Source organism: Achroia grisella, unplaced genomic scaffold (genome assembly GCF_030625045.1).
Source record: "Achroia grisella isolate CSIRO2021 unplaced genomic scaffold, CSIRO_AGI_Agris_v1 utg4223, whole genome shotgun sequence".
In the NCBI taxonomy this organism is placed as follows: Eukaryota; Metazoa; Arthropoda; class Insecta; order Lepidoptera; family Pyralidae; genus Achroia; species Achroia grisella.
Genome location: NW_026712852.1, coordinates 117,494 through 136,286, shown reverse-complemented (window position 1 = coordinate 136,286; position 18,793 = coordinate 117,494). Strand labels below are relative to the sequence as shown.

Below are 18,793 nucleotides of genomic sequence, written 5' to 3'. Positions count from 1 at the left end.
ACTTCTCGGTATAAACTAAGTGTGTAAAATTTTATACTCTTCCATCAACGCAATGTTTCTTTCGAAAGACCCCTCTAGGAAGTGGCTTCGGGGCACAGAACATCGGGGCGAGCTCATTTGGCTCGAGGGGCAACCTTTATAAATTCCGGGCTACCAACCCCCGGATAACTAGATTGAGTCTGCGTGCGCGAATTACCTGCCCGATATTTTAAAATGTTGATTTTAGTAACCCTGTTATTAAAACCAACATTTTAAAATATTAACTTATCTTAATCTTAATTTTTTGATACATGGATATTTTTTATTTTATTAGTTAGTCCGAAAATATTTAAGTAACCCAAGAATCTGCCAATCTGGTTACCCGGGGATTGTTACCTCGGAAGTTGATGTCGGAGCAAACATGCTCGTCCCGAGACCTCAACCGTTACCCCCCCTAGGGCTGACTGTCAAACTTGTCACTTTGTGTGTCAGCTGTCTATGTCAATGTCACTTCAATGACAGTCAATTTCGTGTCTGAGTTTGTTCGTAATTCTGTCTGTTGGATTATTTAATTGAAAGAAGTGTTTAATATTCTATAAATCCTCGTTTATTTGCTTTGAAAAACTACAATAATGGCTGCTGAAATTAAGCCTGCACCTAGAACACCTAATGATAGATTTTCCACTACAAAGAAACCAGCGCTATTAAACAAATTGGAAGGTTGTACTGACGACGTAAACGCCGCTGTAGTGATACCTGGGGAGGATGGTGTAATTAGCGTTTGCGATGATAAGTAAGTGTTCCGATTTGTATTTACGAAAGGATTTTATTATGTTGACTTCTACATTAGCGTTACTACGGAACTATGCTGTAAAAATGAAACCGTTAAATTTGCTTGACGTTATATACCCTCCATTATACGTAAATATTCATAATTGCGTACTTTTTGTTTATTTTTATATTATACTGTACTATCAAAAATAACACTTAAACTGACCTTAATTGGGATAACCATTCACAATACGTAATCTGTTATTCGAAACTGTCATTCACACATTCATAAATTGAAGATACAAGTTGCTGCCCAGCAGGGCACAACTGGGCACAGTTGTTTTCAGCGTTTCATATACTTGGTTGATGATGATGTATATCTGTATAAATATACTGGTGATCATAAACATACGGATGATGCAACCATTTACACTAACCTTTAAATTAATTAAATGGATTAACCTTCCAGTATTCCTTTCTGCTCTAAATCACAAATACATCTTCTAACTATTTAATGCTCCTGCTAGATTAGGAATATTGTCATTTGTATGAACTAATAATGATGGTGCCCTGTCAAACTGTACATTTTAATACATAGGATAACTTTCTTTCTTTCTCTATCTAGTCAAATAGTTTCTAAATTTACAAACAATTACATTAATTTTGTCTTTAGTAAAAAGTTTTTAACATATGTAAATTTAAAATTGTTCAAAGTTCACATAAAAATTTATGCAGCAAATTCAGAAGTTGTATCAGTTACTCAATGACCAGTTACCAAATACCAATTCTACACTAATTTTGATGACTCATTTTAATGGACACTCCTATATTTGTCCAACATTGTCTTTGATTCTTATTAGTTTTCATGAAACATTGTGAATGATATACATTTTGTTTTTCTTTATGTAATGATATTTAATAAATAAACTATATCATATGTTATTTTGAAATAACAGGCATGTAAAGACTTTTTATTGCCAAAACATTGACAAAAATCTTTACATGCCTGTTTTGAAATGAAATGTCCATCAGTATTTTTATTACTAATTTTATATTAATACCTAGATTGTTTATTAATTATTGCATTTTAAAAAAGCAGTATATTTATAATGTTTTAATTCTAATTTTCAGAACAGTAAGAGTATGGCTGAAACGTGACTCGGGCCAGTATTGGCCTAGTATCTGTCAGTATATGCCATCAGGTTGTACCTCCATGTTCTACACTCCAGAAACCCGCCAATTATTCATCGGACAAGAGAATGGAACTATTTCAGAATTCACACTGGCAATGGATTGCAATAGGATAAATGCTGTATGTGATCTGTTACTGTTGTAATTTACGATTTATAATATACTTATTTTGTTTCACTATTTATCTGTTTCTGCAACATTTTTCATTGCAACACCACATGTAGTGTGATGTTACATAGCTTATAGCATTTCACAATAATGGGGCTGTCTAACACTATAACAATTTTCAAAATTGGTTCAATATGTATAGCAATTACCCCTAAAATCTCACAAACTTTACCTCTTTATGCTACTAGTATATATGCTCTGTTTGTTCTTAATTTTTTCTTAATAAATATATATTGAATGCTTGCCATTATTAACTTTAGGTAGACATTGTATAATCATCTGCATGGCTGCCTCTGACACATCTAAAATCTACCAGTTTGTTTTGTAAGCTGTGTTTCAGTCGATGATTGACATTTGGCAGTGAAATTACAGGATATGGAAGCTTGACTCTTTGGTTCACCAGAATGACAATGGCAATGTATCAAATGATGTGATGTCCATGCTGTTTATTTATATAAGCTTTGGTGATACTTACCTTCTGCCATAATCTTGTTTGCCATCCAAATTGCATAATAAAAACTGGTAGGGGTAAAAAAACAATCTACCATTAAAAACCGCCTTTTTATTTTTTATGTTATGTAATGGGAGCTGGGATTAAATGCACTCATATCAATTTGACAAGAAGGAAGATCTGAATTTAACTTAAGTCTTAACTATTAATTTTATTATTTTATATCTATACAAATTTTGTCAAGACAGGAGTCCCTCCCTGAGCTATTTTTAGAAAGAATGTTTTCCATTCTGTCATACTTGTGAACGAGTGTTGTACTCTTATCAATAAGACTGATTTAAGCTTATTTTGTTTTTATATTTAGGGTAACACAAAAGTTTCATGCTCCTTCTTCTTGATTAAAAAAAATTGTTATGACTATTCAAATGTGCTTAAATTAAGTTTATTTGAATAAATTGTTTTCTATTCAATTCAATTGTATTTTTCCAATGCTGTGATTTCTTAGCGGTCCATAGGTCTGTTTCTTAGAAATGAAGTTTGTATTTATGAAACACAAATATTAAATTTGTTATTATTTCGTAGACAAGGGAATATCTGGCGCACACAGCAAGAGTAACAGCAGTTGTGTTCTCCTTAAGTTGTGAATGGGTGCTGTCAGTGAGCAGAGACAAATTGTTTTCATATCACTGCAGTGAGACAGGCCGTAGGATTGGCGGGTACTCTTTCGAGGCGTGGTGCACAGCTTTACAGTATCCTTTTCTAGTATTATGTATTATTTTTCTAAGTCTATCAAATCGAAATAGCATAAAGAATGAGAACAGATTATTTTATATGTCACATAGGCTGACATATTATATTAAATATGGTAATACAGTGGACCCTCGATTATCTGACAAACTTTTTGCAGGGCAGTGTCAGACCATCGAATTTGTTGGATTATAGAGTGCTGCCTAAGGGTTATCCCTTATCTTATCATTTTATCTTAAGGGATGTCCCTTATAGTCCGGAATTTTTTTACAAAAAGAGTATCTTGTAATGAGACAAATTATAGATCCAGAGATATGATTCTATGTTATATATGTATGTATGTATATGCATTTTAAAGTATATTGTCAAAAAAATATTCAATAATAAATAATAGACCTATATAGATAAAATATATTTAAAGTCAAACTAAGTGCATTCTCATTTATATACTCGTGTTTATCATGGAATAAATTTAACTGTACAGTTGATAAGAGTTCATTAAAAGTTGCTATAATATTGTTGTTATCCAACATTATTTCCTAAATAAATAATGTCAGGTTCGACTCACAATCTAAATATGCGTTTGTGGGCGATTACAGTGGACAGATAACCATGTTAAAATTGGACAATAATGGTGCTACTCTAGTCACTACATTAAAAGGGCACACTGGGTAAGTATATTATGTAAAGATATCTATATTTTTAATATACAAATGACTGAAATATCGCATACTATCTGTAGTTGTTTATTAAAAATAACTAAGTTATAAAGGTAACTAGACAAAAATCACTCAAGCAGTCTTATAAGCACTATTACTCGTGTATAAACGATTATATTATGTGGCTATCGAACCCGGTTCAATCGGAAGTCTGACAGACTGCTTTTTAAGACGTGTTAAAACACAACTAAAATTGTCACATTACTACCCAATATTTTTTTTTGTATTATCCTTACCTTAAAAATGTATGTACGTTTTAACAGACTCAGTCATGCAAATAATGAGACTCAACCTGATCCTTCCGCTGTATGAATTCGCATAGAACATAGAGGTCTTTGTTCATTGGACAGTGATGTTTACGATTGTACATGGTGTTAATTTATCACATGTTTTTTCAAATGAAGTTAATTTTGCCTAAGTAGGTATCACGTTTGTTATTTGTTACCTTTTGGCATCTAAACAGTATAATCAGTTTTTTAAACGATGATAATGAAATGGTGCACTCGTCTGCGCTAACGATTTACGCTGGAAGGCACCAGTGGTGAATGATAAGATAAAAATAAGGTCAGGTCAGTTAGCTCATCATGGTAAATTCACCAAGAAATTATCTTGATGATTTCCAGGGGGAACCGCGTGGAAGTCTCAAAAACACTTATTTTCATAGATTGAATTGTGAGTTACTGTTGATTAATGTTTCAGATCAGTAAGAGTACTGAATTGGGCTCCAATACGCCAATTATTGTTCAGCGGTTCATTCGATCAAACAATTATTGTATGGGATATTGGTGGACAAAAAGGCACGGCATATGAATTACAAGGACATAGGTATGTAATATTATGGAAATTTAGTTTTCTTATTTGGCGTAAGTACTGACGTCATATGCTTGTCTTGTGTTTATGTATCCTTGTAGGACGGCTTTCTTTACAATTTGGATTTAATTTTATTTGGTTTGGTAGGCTCCTAATATTTAATTTGTTTGATACGTTCCGCTCTCTTTGGAGATAGCCAATCGGAGTCCTTCGGATCGTTATTCGTACGAACGACCAGACCTTTTATATAACTGTGGAACCACTACATGTGCGTTTTTCCAAATAAAGAATATTTATGTTAGAAGATAAAAAGTTTATATGCATGTCTCTAACTATATATATATGAATAAATGTCGATTATCGCTGATATATAACTCAACCGTGGTTCACTGTTGACATATTATTTTAAGTGCATATTTAAGTAATCGTTAGGAAATATTGACAATGATTTCAGAAAATTGGCAGATAAGGTTACCAGACTTTAATAATAATACTAATACTTTATTGCGCAGACATAAAACACCATAAAAAATGTTTTACATCGCTTATCGCCATGCGCATATCTGGTAGTGAATGCTCCTAATAATGTAGCATGTCATTCCAGTAACAAAGTGACGGGCCTGTGGTACGTGAGTGGGTGCGAGCGGCTGGTGTCGGCCGGCGAGGACGGAGCCCTCGGCGTCTGGGAGATGGGCGTCCCGCGCCGGGAGACTCCCGCATGGAAGGAGGCCGACCTCTGCCAGATATGTAACGCGCCGTTCATATGGAACGTGCGGGCCATGATGGAGATGAAACAATTAGGTATTACTTTTATTACATTAATAAATAACGCTGGACAATTAACACAGTGCCATCTAGTCCCACGAAATGGAAATAAATATAATCTAATATAATCTTTATTCAAATAGACTTTATTAATACATGCAGAGCTTGTGTTATGAGTTCTAGACAACAGATATAAATACTAAAATAACATAGAAAACACCCAGACCGATACAAAGAATCACACAATGAATACAAATATTTCCACCTTGGGAGGAATCGACCCCGCGACCATTGAAAGTATAATAACAATTATTATCTTTATAAATAAAGGGTTGTATTATTAAAGTTTTAATAGGGATCCATATTTTATTCTAGAAATAAATATAGTCTTATAGTCAGAGACAATGAAGCAAAAGAATATTGGTGAAATAAATTTTAATATCGGTATTGTACTTTTTGTGTTTATTCATTATGAATATACTAAATCAAAAACAATCTCTTCTCTTTATAAAATTAATGTAAACATTGTACACAATGTGTACGTCATAAACGGCTATCTAGTCCCAAGCTAAACAGAGCCTGTACTATGGATACTAAACCACAAACCTACTTGAATGTATTTCATTTTCTTTAAATATAAATTTGTCCTAAATGCATGATTTTAAAGTATTAAAAATGAAATAAATATGAAAAAAGAAATAGAAATAATAAGCAACACATTAAAATTTTATAAGCTCATAAAGGACCAATATTTTACTTATTATGCTGAAAAAAAGTAAAATATTTATACTTTTCCTATTTAAAAAGCTTCAATATTTTTGTTTCGAAAATTAATGATTAAATAATAATAACAGTAATACAACGTTTGTATATGTAAAAATGTAGGGTTGCGGCAACACCACTGCCGGTGGTGCGGTGCGGCAGTTTGCGCGACGTGTTCTCCACACAGACTGCCGCTGCCAATCATGGGCTTCGAGTTCCCACAGCGTGTCTGCACGCTCTGTTATGAAACGCTCAGGCATGAGCCGTAAGTATCTTTATTACGTATACTAATTGCCGTCATAGGATATAAATTCCTATAAAAGATAGTTGTTACAAATTAATTATATAAAATATGATATATAGTATGATATTGATTATAAGTATCCTAGTGATATACATCGTAGAGATTAACGTCATGCCTGCGTAACATAGTATTCTCGTTCTACTGGCAAAATTAAAGTCATTAAGTACTGTTACATAATATGATTATAATCACAATTTTGATCACGACGCTGACGCTGATGAATATAATACAGGATTACATAATATTTCAATATTTTAGCATATATCATTACATAGTATAAAACAATTTTCAATTACTATTTCACAAATTCTATTTTAGCTGCCTAGAATCTTGCATCGTAAGATGTGTTTGGAATGAAGAGTGAGATAAGGCATTCAAATTACAGGATACGATCTCATAGTGTTCTATCTCGTATTGCTCCGGAAGAGCTGTATCTGTTACATGATGACGTGTTGCCTGCGTGCTTTTCATGGCGTCGATTGGCATGACAGTAGGAGGCCGTAAAATTAGTTTGCGATTACAGTCATACATATACATATAAAAATACCAGTCTCGTAAATGCTATTTAGAACAAATTGTCATTTAGCAACATGTCTATTGTATAATTAATATAGTTTTAAGGCGATGGTAAATTTGTATGTCTATTGTAGGTATGTTTTCAGCGAAATCTTTAAATATATTTAAGTTGAGAGGCTAATTGCGAAGACTGGAGTCCAATTTACATTTAAATGTACATTTTAATGTATTTAAGTAAAAGTAAAGTAGGCCTATAAATACTATAAAGAATAGTTAGTCATATATGATCATGTCTATTGTAGGGAGTTGTTTATTGAAATCTTTAAATATATCAAAGTCCCCAACTAAAAATCGGTGCACGTTCACAGTCGCGAGTCGCTTGCCTCGTTCCACGACATGAAGCACGCGGTGTCGTCGCTGTACGTCGACGAGGCGACGGGTCGCATGTGTACGGCCGGGAAAGACCGCGTCATCAAGGTGTGGGATGTCAGTATGCTGCTGTCGCCCGCCGCTACCGCCTCTGGTTCCGGTTCCGCTCCCGCGTCCTCGTCCGCGCCGCGTCAAGGAACAAGCGACCAATAGCCACTGTGGCCGCACGCTGTCACGCCTCTAACGAACGTCGCTTGCGCTTAAACTAGGCGGTACGAATACAATATCGGGAGTGGTCGGTTGTGGTCAGATGCAGACGGCATAGGGTTAAATTAACGAAGGTCAGGTTGAATTTTGTAAAATTGTTATTAGTGTACTGTGATTGCATTGCATTAATGAATGAATTCAAGTATTTTAATGTGTCTTGCGTGTAAAAAAATTAATAATTTTGTAATACAAAAAAAAATACAAGAAAAATATTTAAAATATTTATCGTGTGAATATGAAACTAATATTAATTATTTAGAGAAAAACATATATTTCAAACTATGCGAAATACCAAATATGTTATTAAACTTTTTATTAATTTAATTGATTAAAAATTTAAATTTGTTAAAGAAATGTGCTATCTATTAAATATTAAATTATTGGTAATAAAATTTTACGCATACTTTCTTTATTCATCTATAGATAACAGTAAAAAAATCTAAAACCGGCCAATACATTTAAAAAGCAGAGTAGTAAAAATGCGGTTCTACACTAAAGAACTATTAGTTTAAGTTTTTATTTTTGTTTCTGTATACTAGATAATAAATTCGCATATTATTTCATCAGAAAATAATGCAATTCGCTATAATATAAGCGCTAAGAAAATATGCATATGATTTAACGTAATTTTTTTTATTAAAAATATTTCAATCTGCCTAGTAATTTGACTGCGATAAATAAGTTATTTCATCAACGGTCAATAATTATATTATGAAATAGACTTCAAACACAGTACCTATAATATTTTTAAAAGACCACAAGCGACCGTTTCCCTGTAATTCCGTGGTTCTAATTCAAGCCATAGCGACCGTATATGGCAGTCGAGCCAAAAACCGACGTGTTAAGTCGCCGTTTATTTGCTATTGTTACCTGTTTATTTCTATTTTATACTAGAAATGAAACAACTGGTGATGACTCAGTGTGAATTCCTTATACGAAAGGTCACTACATTAACATAAGAGTGACACAATATTAGAGATCTCGTCTTACGTAGACAGAATGACTACTTCTCGAAGTATAAGTCGATATCGTCGCATGTTCTATCAAATCATGTTACTGATTTCATTGTTATTGGAAAATGTAAATCAGACGCGAAGTGTATTGAAGATGCGAATATTTTAAAGAGTATATATCACGTATATATATAATATATAAATAAATATATGTCACGCAATGACCATAATTATATTAAGCAGCAAATGAAAGATCGTCTAAATATTTGATGTTTACTGACCATTTGCAACATTTTGGCAAACTTATGAAAACTCATTATTTACTAAAATACAGTAAATGTCTTTTAGGTCTTTTTAAAAAAGTTCAATGGACAATTATTGTTACATATGGTTATACATTATTAGCCATTTAATACAAACGCTTGACTTAAAAATTTGTGTTACTGTTTAACTTACAGTTAGAAATAAATGTGACATTTTATCACTGTTACAATTCTATCACATTTATTAAGTCTGTGGTTGTTTCCTTTGTGATATTGTAACGAGTTGTAACCTATATGCAGTTGGATAGGTTCGTGAACTTAATAAGGTAATAGTCATATTTATAATTGTCACCCGTGTATAGTAGTCCTTATGTAAGTAATCTAGTTAATACTGGTACTTGTATTAAAATTGAGCTCATAATTCGTGCTGATAAATGCCTTACAGGTCAGTTACTCGATTTGATAAAACATGTCGACGACATCTATGTTTCATGTACTCTAAATGAGGATGTAATATAAAAATAAATAAATTAACAAAGGGAATCATTTAATTGTGTTTTGAGTAATTTATAAATTATTTAAATTTATTTCCGAGACCTAAATTTAATGCTGCTTTAAAATAATTATCTATACCAAATTAGGCCGTTACGTTTGGACAAAGTCTTATCGAAATAAATTTAAATAAAGCTAAATGAGTCCTTATCAATGTGCACATTAAATGAATACACTAGTTAATTATGTGGGTAAAAATATATAGCATAAAGACGTTTTCCATATATCACTGTGTATCTAGTTTTTAACAAAATTATAAATTTATTTATGCTCATTAGTCATCTCATACAGATGTTAAATGTACATGAAAATTAAAAAATTATTGCTACAATAGAATTAATATCATTTTTACCGCTTTATAGCAAAAAGCAGGTCACGAAAAATTTACGGCGACTTATTTTTTTATATTTAAACATTGCTTGAGTCATATAAAGTATATGTGTAGGTATTTGATATATGCAAAGTTAATATTCGATATTAAAATTTGTTCGTTATTATTTAGTGCTACACGTTTATTGTTGAACATGTATGTGTCATCAGTTGTCGTAAACTAAGACTGAAACTTTCCCATTCATGATATATATTATTAGTGTTAATTAGAGGGGGTTAAAATTGACATTTTATAGTAATTGTATTATGTTTAATTTTGTTATGTATTATAACGATGTAATGTTACTAGTCTGTAAACATTACTTCAACGCGATATGTTTGTCAAATTGGGCGCGGTATACAGCATGAATCATAATATAATTCTAATAAAGTGATAATTTTAACCCAAAATCATTATTATCTTCAATGGGTGTAATATAAGATATTCCAACAGTAATTATAGTAATTGAAATTATATTTATACGAGTTATTAATACAAGATCTCTGCTATTAAAATGTTTTTTATTTTAATTTATGGGATAAATATATTTATATTTATCCTCTATTGTGTTAAATAACAGTTTGAAGTTGTTATCTTAAAACATGTTGCGCATATAATAGTTTTTTTGATTTACAGTGTCGTACTAGGTATATATATAACAGTTATTATTCTTTTTTAGTGAGAGCTGCCTGTTACTTTGACACGATTTGAAGCCTAATTTAGCGACCTATTTACTAAAATATACGCAGGTAAGCTAGGCAGATTACGAGAATTAAGTATACAGAGTTAGCTTTATAGTCTATGTTCATTTTAGTATATTGTCAACTTGTAATTGCAACAATTGCTAAGAATGAAACTATCCTTAACACTATGATAACCATGAAATGGCGAAGTTCTCAATAGGTCTCATATTGTTTGACTAATATCACTTTTTACATTAGTTATTTCACAAGAACAGTACCTATATATATAATAAAATGTATGTATCTCTGTATATATGTAGTCATCTATTCTTAAACTTATAGCAAAATAGAGAAGATTCAGCACTTTCTTACGTAATATGAAATGTAATAAAATGTATTATACACCCGAATAGAAATTATATTATCAGTATTCGTCTTACTGTGTTTTAAAAGAAGGTATTTAAGATCCTAATGTTTAAATCTGATGTCCTATTACATAACATGATATCAATTTCTATATAAAATATAAACAAAGAACAGAAAGTCGGTATGTCTTAGAATATCGTCCTTGATATTTAAATGTTAGTCTATTATTTAACTTAAAATATTTCTAGTTTTGATGTACCACCACACCTATGGTTGCATCGTTATCTTAACATTTTCGAAATATTCACATGATTCATAGATGTAGAATGTGGTTCGAGTTACCTCATTTGTACAACAACGAAATAAACGATCAAATCATAAATTTAATGCTCTATACATAATTTTTGAAATATATTATAAATTGATTTTGGCTAACATTATTTATGTAAGTAGGTAAAACTATTAACTATAATACTTATACAATTATGTGAAATTTCCAAAATAAAAGTTTAATTTTCTTAGTAATCAATAAAGCTGTGAAAATTTAACTGTACATACTTAAGGAGCTGAATATTTGAATGTTATGCTAATGCAGTTTTTGTATAAGTAATTATTATTGTTAATTAACCTAGTAAGTTCATTCGATTAATTTACATAGTTATAAAATATTGCTGCAAAAAAACATGAGTTTTAAAATAATATTAATTTTATATTACTAAATTATTTATATATTGCTAACATTTGATTTAAAAATAATATGTTTCTTTGTATAAATTAAAACATATTAGTGATTTTTTTTCTATAAACTCACTCACACACAATTATGATAGTTAAGGGACATACAATATATGCTCACGACTATATTACAAAATGAGATCAAAGCATTGATTGTGTAGCCGTTCTCCTGCGTTCCGTGTAACATATTTGGCGTTAGTGGTGCTAAGTTTAAAAGGTAAAAAAAGGAAACCACCGACATCAAAAATTTAGTAATTTTACTTTTATAAGCTTAAATATTTTTGCTCTCTTTTTAAAATCATAATAATTTTCCTAAAAATACAATACAACAATGTCAATTTTAAAAGGAAGTAAATTTTTATCTCCTTGCAACATTTATGTCTAAGGGCTAACAGAGTATCAAATACGTTCTACAGGGCCTTTCGTTGTATAAACTTGTTTAACAAGTCCAAGATTATGATTGAAATAAATAATTGTCAGAATCTCATAAGAACAAATAATTTTAAAACTTCAGGACGGATTTGTATAAAGGAATTTATAAGCCTTATTATGTTTTCAGTATAACCTATTAATAGCATTGTTGTAATGGTTACAATACGTTATAAAGTTTCAAACGAGCTATTGTAATTAATGTTGTAATATGAGAAGAATACCTATAGTTTGTTTTTAAAGATCCATTAGCATAGCTTAGTTTTTTATAATATTGTGAAGCGAAGCAGTGATGTATTACGAAAATGTTGCGATATATATTTTATATGTGAATTTTCTACTTACAAGTATTATTATTTATATATTGATCTAAATTTGATTTAATTGAGAAAACTGTCAATCATATACTAATATTTCAGATTATAAGCATTTAGCTTATGCTAAATCTCGATTTGTATTAGTTTTCTTTTGGAAATTAACATTTTAAAAGTAAGGCAAAAATAAGAAAATCGTACATAATAAATATTAAATTTTATATTCTGGAGTTGTATATGCCGTTACAGCTATAAAAAAGACCTAGATTGTGTCGTTCTTAATCATATAAATATTGTAATATATTAAATATGCCACTTAAAAACGAAATGTTTCATCATATTTAATCAGAATAAACTTCATGCAATATTATGCAGCTATAGTTTTAAGTTAGCGTACTATAATCTTTTTTACTATTATCTAAACTATGTTATCAACAACGGATCGTGAACACAGTAGCCGATAGTTCTTATTTGAAAGAGATTGAAATTGTGAGTATTGCTATTATGCAGGCACAATTTGTAAGTTACAATTTCTATTCGGCTTGGAATTAACAAATACATCATTGCAAATCTGTGTATTGTCAATGAGATTTGTTAGTAACAATGATTTGGCAGTTATGACATTATTTTTATTAGTAATTTTTATTCAATACAAATATTATGAAACCTAAAACATGTTTATTTCATGCATATAGGCGATGGTTGTCACTTCTCCTAAGATAAAGTCAGATTGCCTGTGTCATCCAAAAAGTTATGTACTCTCTTACACATATAATGAGGTAATGAAAATGGTAGATCGAGTTCTCAATACCAACCCGCACTCAAGTTTATGGTAATGTTTCAGGGCTGTAATGTTAAGTTCCTAACAGTAAACTGAGTGCAAGAAATACAGTCTATTGTAATTATAAAAGTCACGCCTATATTTTATATACTTAAAAAAATTATGGACATGTCCATCACTGTTGTTGAATGTGAGAGATTTTCTGCGTGGACCAAGTGAAACGCAAATATGTATAAAGTATCATACTGTATTTATCATGTATTCACACAAGTTGTAAACATCGTATAGTTTGTACCTTAAAATGGATGTATAGAAATGTATAAATTTATATAGTAAAAAGACAAATATATTGTATTTGTAGGAGATATCATACGTAATAATTAATTAAAGGAACAATTTTTCATAATTATATGCGTTCCTATAAATACGAATTCACTTTATGTTAGGTATGAATCTGGAAAGGAATATTTTATGGAATTCCCCTTTGTGCTTTCTCTATTACGTACACGTTACCTACTTTTTCCTTGAATTTGTATAAAATGAAACTTAATTAATAAAACATATTATATAATTCGTTGATTCATGTATTATATATCAATTGCTTATTAATTACTATGTTTTAATATACTTTGAAAGTCATTAAAAGATAATTTATTTTTTTACTAATATATAGCTCTTACTAATTTTGAGTTTGTAAGTAAAAAAATGTAAAATATAGTCACTGTATAATTACTAGCGATTAATATTGTACAACATAGATTGCTTAAAGGTTTCTATGCCAATAAAAATATAAGAAAAAAAACTAGGTAGTATTATTACAATATTATAAAGCAGAGGTAGATTATTGGGAATAGTGTTTATAATAATTGGGCAATGTTTCGTTACTATTAGATATTCACAGCCATAAACAATAGTTATTCAGGTACATCGTGTGTAACTCCAGGCTATCGTCTTCTTTTGTCGTTTCGTACCCAGCGTGGCCCGACGGGCCTCAGATCAGTGTATGCTACGCACTGCCGTTGCCTCAACCAGGACATGTATATTGGCTCTTAGGAACACACACTTGACCGTTGAAAAGGTTGTCTGAGGGACATGTTAGGAATGTTCTCATTCCTTTCACACAAAAATAGTACCGTTGACATCCTGAACCCAGTTGGACGAAGAAACCATTGTGCTCGCAGTATTTTCCGCCATTCTCGACGCTCTCACGCGGCGGGGCCCCGCATTTATGGGTTGAGGTACTGACACACGCGTGGCCATCGAATATCTTGCCGCCAAGACATGAGAATGTAGCTAGTCGATCGCCACCCTCGCAGTAGAAATATCTGAAAGTTTTGATTCATCATTAGAGATATAAAAATTAATATATATTTATTTATCTTCACCATATATTTTACTAGAGACAATCTAGGTACGTTTATATAAGAAGTGTTTTTTTATAACTCAGAACTACAAGCTATTAACACATACCTTTGACATCCGGTTTTGATTTCAGCGTGATAACCATCAGACAGTCCCGAGCACGAGTAATCGTCCATGGGGCAAACGCCCGGCCGGGCCGGCACACAGGCCTCACCGTCGAATACGCGACCGCTCGCACACGCATATATTGCTTTCTCTCCAGCCGCACAAGTGTAGTATCCACGGCATCCTTGTGTATGCTGTCCACGGTACCGACCGTCCGGTCGACCGTAACATGAATCTTCACCCAGACTAGGACATAGATAATTATCCACTGGTGTACATTTTACGCCATCAAAAACATATCCGGGTTCACAAGCGAGCGTGGTGCGCATGGATCCTTCACAATGAAAATAGCGAGTGCAATTCGACTCCAAATCTTGGTATGTACCGCTTGGAAGCCCTTGACACTCTAATCGATGTTCCGGACCTTCACACACGAATGCGTTTGACGGCACACAATTAGACCCATTAAATACTAGTCCCAGTTCACAAAATCCCCGGGCGACCACTCTCTCCCGGCGGCATTCGAACCACGATGAACAGTCGCGCCAATCACGGTACAAACCGTCAGCCCAGTTGTAACAAGGACTCCGAGCTGGTGGTGGACATGTTGTTCGAGCTGCTGGTTCGCAGCCGTTACCCGAAAATAGTAAACCAGGTTCACACACGCCTCGTCTTATAACTCGTTTAGCCTCACACACAAAATACTCGCGGCAACCAGTCGCACGGTCTGCATACGCGCCGTCTTCTGCCTGGTGACATAATGATGAACATGCTTCGTCTGAACAGAACTCTGCGTCTCCGGCCGGCAAAGGTATAGCAGCAGAGCGTGGCGCCGGGCAGGAATCCACACACGCACCACCCGCACACGAAAAAACACCATGCAATTCAGCACCGCGACACAAAATCATACGGCGACACTCGTGCGACGAATCCGGATATTCACCGTCAATTAGTCCAGCACATAAAGGTTCATAACAAGTACCGGCACCACGAGTACAGGCTTGTAATTCGAGGTCAAACCATGCACCAGAAGGACAGGAGTGGTCGATTGCTGTACCATTATCGCAGCGGTAGTAATGCCTGCATGCAGTTCCGGGCGTCGCGTAGGCATACGTGTCTCTGGGTGCACATACACGTCGGATGCATGGCTGTCGTCGGCGGGGTACGCACGCGCCAGCTATCTCGCTGAACGCACGATCAGGACCACATGTATAACGTCCTTTTAAAATACCTCCAGTACATCTTACATATTCGCGACAGTTTTTATCGTAATCTGCATAGAGTCCGTCTTTATGGCAAGGTATTATTTCAGCATCTGCAATTAGATATTTCTTTTTTTAGAACACATTAAAAACCAAATTATTATGATAATGACTATGATTAATTTAATTATTACGCAAATGGACTATACTTACGAAGACTATTCGCAGTGTATATTATTAATAATTTGAGTTATTTTAAATTATAGATCTAAGATATAAAATAATAATAAAAAATAAGTATGAGTTTAAATAAAACTTGATTTAATATAAATAATAACTTGTAACATATATCATGTGATGTCTTCTATTTCAAGTATAATAAAAATCTCGATACTCACTAGTGATTTGTGCGACGGCTACGAGTGCCGCTAACGCGCGTAGCGAAGCACGCGCCCGCGCAGACATGTCGGCTTCTACTGATGGTGATGAAGGCGCGCGGCGACTGTGACGCAGGCCCTCGCCCGCGGTTCACACCGAGTGGATGCCAGGGTTCCTTGACATTCGCACGCCCCCGCCGCTATCTGATCCCTGCGGTGGCCCGGATGCAGCCTTCGCATTAGGAATCTAGACACGCCTTGTTTATCGAGCGACTGCTGGTTGCTCGAGTAAAAATGACCGACAGTTTAGTTTGCTGGTAACTTGCTGACCATGAACTTTATCATCTTCTTAGTTACGTAACATCAATCAGGCATACGCGATGAATGAAACGAGATTCTGTTAACGCGTTTTATTTTAGAAACTTTAGTCTCGAATAGATACTTTGGTTTTTTAATACGATTAAATAATATCAAGATCCGGTAGAGCAGTTACTCAGTTAAATGCCGGAGACTGGTAGCGATTTGTTTAAATAGTTACCTATTTATCGACAATGGCTATGTTTTCGTAATATACGGATATGACAAATATTTTGACCGAGACTCGGTATCATTGGCCCCAAAGAGAGTCAACATTCGTATTGGTATATTTACAATCAAGTACAGGTAGGTACTGTAGGTTCAGATGTACTTAGTGTATATTGGTACACCTATATTTTGATAATTAGAAACCATAGAACAGAAAAATAAGTTCTGTGTTAGAAACTATAGTGGTGAACGTGTTTATCATTACCCCGGAGAGTCAATTAGAAATATAAATATTTTTTTGTGTAGGCTTGATTAGTCATACTAGACCTAACACAATTAATCAGATAAAGAATCACCAAAATGTTAGTCGGGGTTAAAGCACTTTTTCTTCTGTGCGCGTGTTTATTAGTTAAATGTTTCTTCCGAGCGGGACGTCTCCGCGTCTGTCGGGTACGCTAGTATACCATAATAATATCACACAGCGTCGCCTGCTCCCAAATTTGTAAATAGTGGTATTATAGTAGGTACTGTGGTTACTAACCAACAAGTAAATATACTGAAAATTGAAATATTTTTTTAAATATTCGAAATAAACATAGTAAACCCCACAACCAATACTGCCATACACATGATTACAGATATTTATTATGTGGGAATCGAACCCGTAACTAATTAGTGAGGCACTGAGTTAACCCACTCCACAACTAAACCTAGTTTTTTCTGGTGACTTTTATTTTATCAGAATATATTATAGTACATGGATTTATGTACTCCCAGTACATAAAGTCAGGTCATAAATTTCGATAAAAAGAAAGTAAATATACTCTGAAAAAAACAGGTACATGTAAACTACTCATTAAACTGAAACATTTTTACGAGTTAGTATGAAAATAAATTTAGAACTTCGTTACTCTATGATCACGCGACAGTGCAGTTTGTATGAAGATTTTAATAATTATTGTCCACTTTATTTCTTGTAAAAATCCGTTTTAATTAACACTATCATTGTATTTCGGTTTATACCTATGTCTATTCTTTACTTTTGTCCGTTAAAAGTGTAAAGGCCAGCTACGTTCTCCAGTAGTTGGAATAGTTTGAAACAAGAACCCCTTTACGAGTAACCTAATCATACATACATACATAACATTTGATAAATAACACTACTTTGGAATTCTTTGTAAGACCTTGGTAGGGTAGTCTTACCAGTCTCGAGCGAAGATGGCATGTTCACATGGCACCCAACATACCATATTTTTTATTTTTATACTTTGAATACGAATACGCCCAATTAACTATTCCACTGTCGTACCCGTGGGAAATTTTAATAAAAAAATGTAAATAAAAAACTTGTATCGCGTCGGCGCAATGTAACATATAATAAAATCGTAAACGAGCCGTGTCTGTACATTAAATATGTTTTCAAAATTACAATTTTTAAATGGTATTTGCGTAATCGAGATTAAAAAATAAATTTTAGAATTTTATTACACGTTAATCTATGATACGACTTAGGTAACATTTGTATTTGATTTGATTTGATACGTTTTCTCATAAATTTACAGGATAGGGAGCGTGACATCTTAGACGTTTGAAATAAAAATGAGTAGTGGTCTCTTCATACCACTCGTGCGTAGCATTTTCAGCTGTTTATATACCAGGCGAAGTTAACCTTTTGCTATTCCAACTACCATGTGTACGAATCCACGGGTACAGCTCATAGTAAATGCCATAAGACTGAGCCGGAATCTCTGCGAATCCGCAAAGGTTTACAATGGCTCTATATTGATATGCATTGGGTAATTGCCTACATTTTACGTAATGTAAGGTAATCGTACACGATGTTGGCATTTGACATTGAGGCTGCTTCATATTTGTAACGTCACAGCTTCGCCATCGCAGTTTACAGCGGTCCATTAACTGTTTATTTTTTTGTACCATTGTTTATGTGCAACACAGT

The 18,793-nt window shown here is 33.2% G+C and overlaps 2 protein-coding genes across 2 annotated transcripts; one reads left to right on the top strand and one right to left on the bottom strand.

Moving 5' to 3' along the window:
- Positions 1-523: 523 nt before the first annotated feature.
- LOC131844869 (WD repeat and FYVE domain-containing protein 2) lies at positions 524-8,808 on the top strand. The gene is made up of 8 exons (XM_059193848.1): positions 524-772; positions 1,882-2,062; positions 3,143-3,309; positions 3,865-3,978; positions 4,726-4,851; positions 5,441-5,637; positions 6,487-6,628; positions 7,552-8,808. Exons 1-8 carry the CDS (start codon positions 612-614, stop codon positions 7,763-7,765), a joined length of 1,302 nt encoding a protein of 433 aa, XP_059049831.1. The 5' UTR covers positions 524-611; the 3' UTR covers positions 7,766-8,808.
- A 3,499-nt stretch (positions 8,809-12,307) lies between these two features.
- Positions 12,308-17,330, bottom strand: LOC131844868 (multiple epidermal growth factor-like domains protein 6). Its single transcript, XM_059193847.1, has 3 exons — positions 16,333-17,330; positions 14,736-16,047; positions 12,308-14,590 (listed from the first exon to the last, which is right to left on the bottom strand). The coding sequence occupies exons 1-3, from the start codon at positions 16,397-16,399 to the stop codon at positions 14,290-14,292; spliced, it is 1,680 nt and encodes a 559-aa protein (XP_059049830.1). The 5' UTR covers positions 16,400-17,330; the 3' UTR covers positions 12,308-14,289.
- Between the last annotated feature and the right edge of the window lie 1,463 nt (positions 17,331-18,793).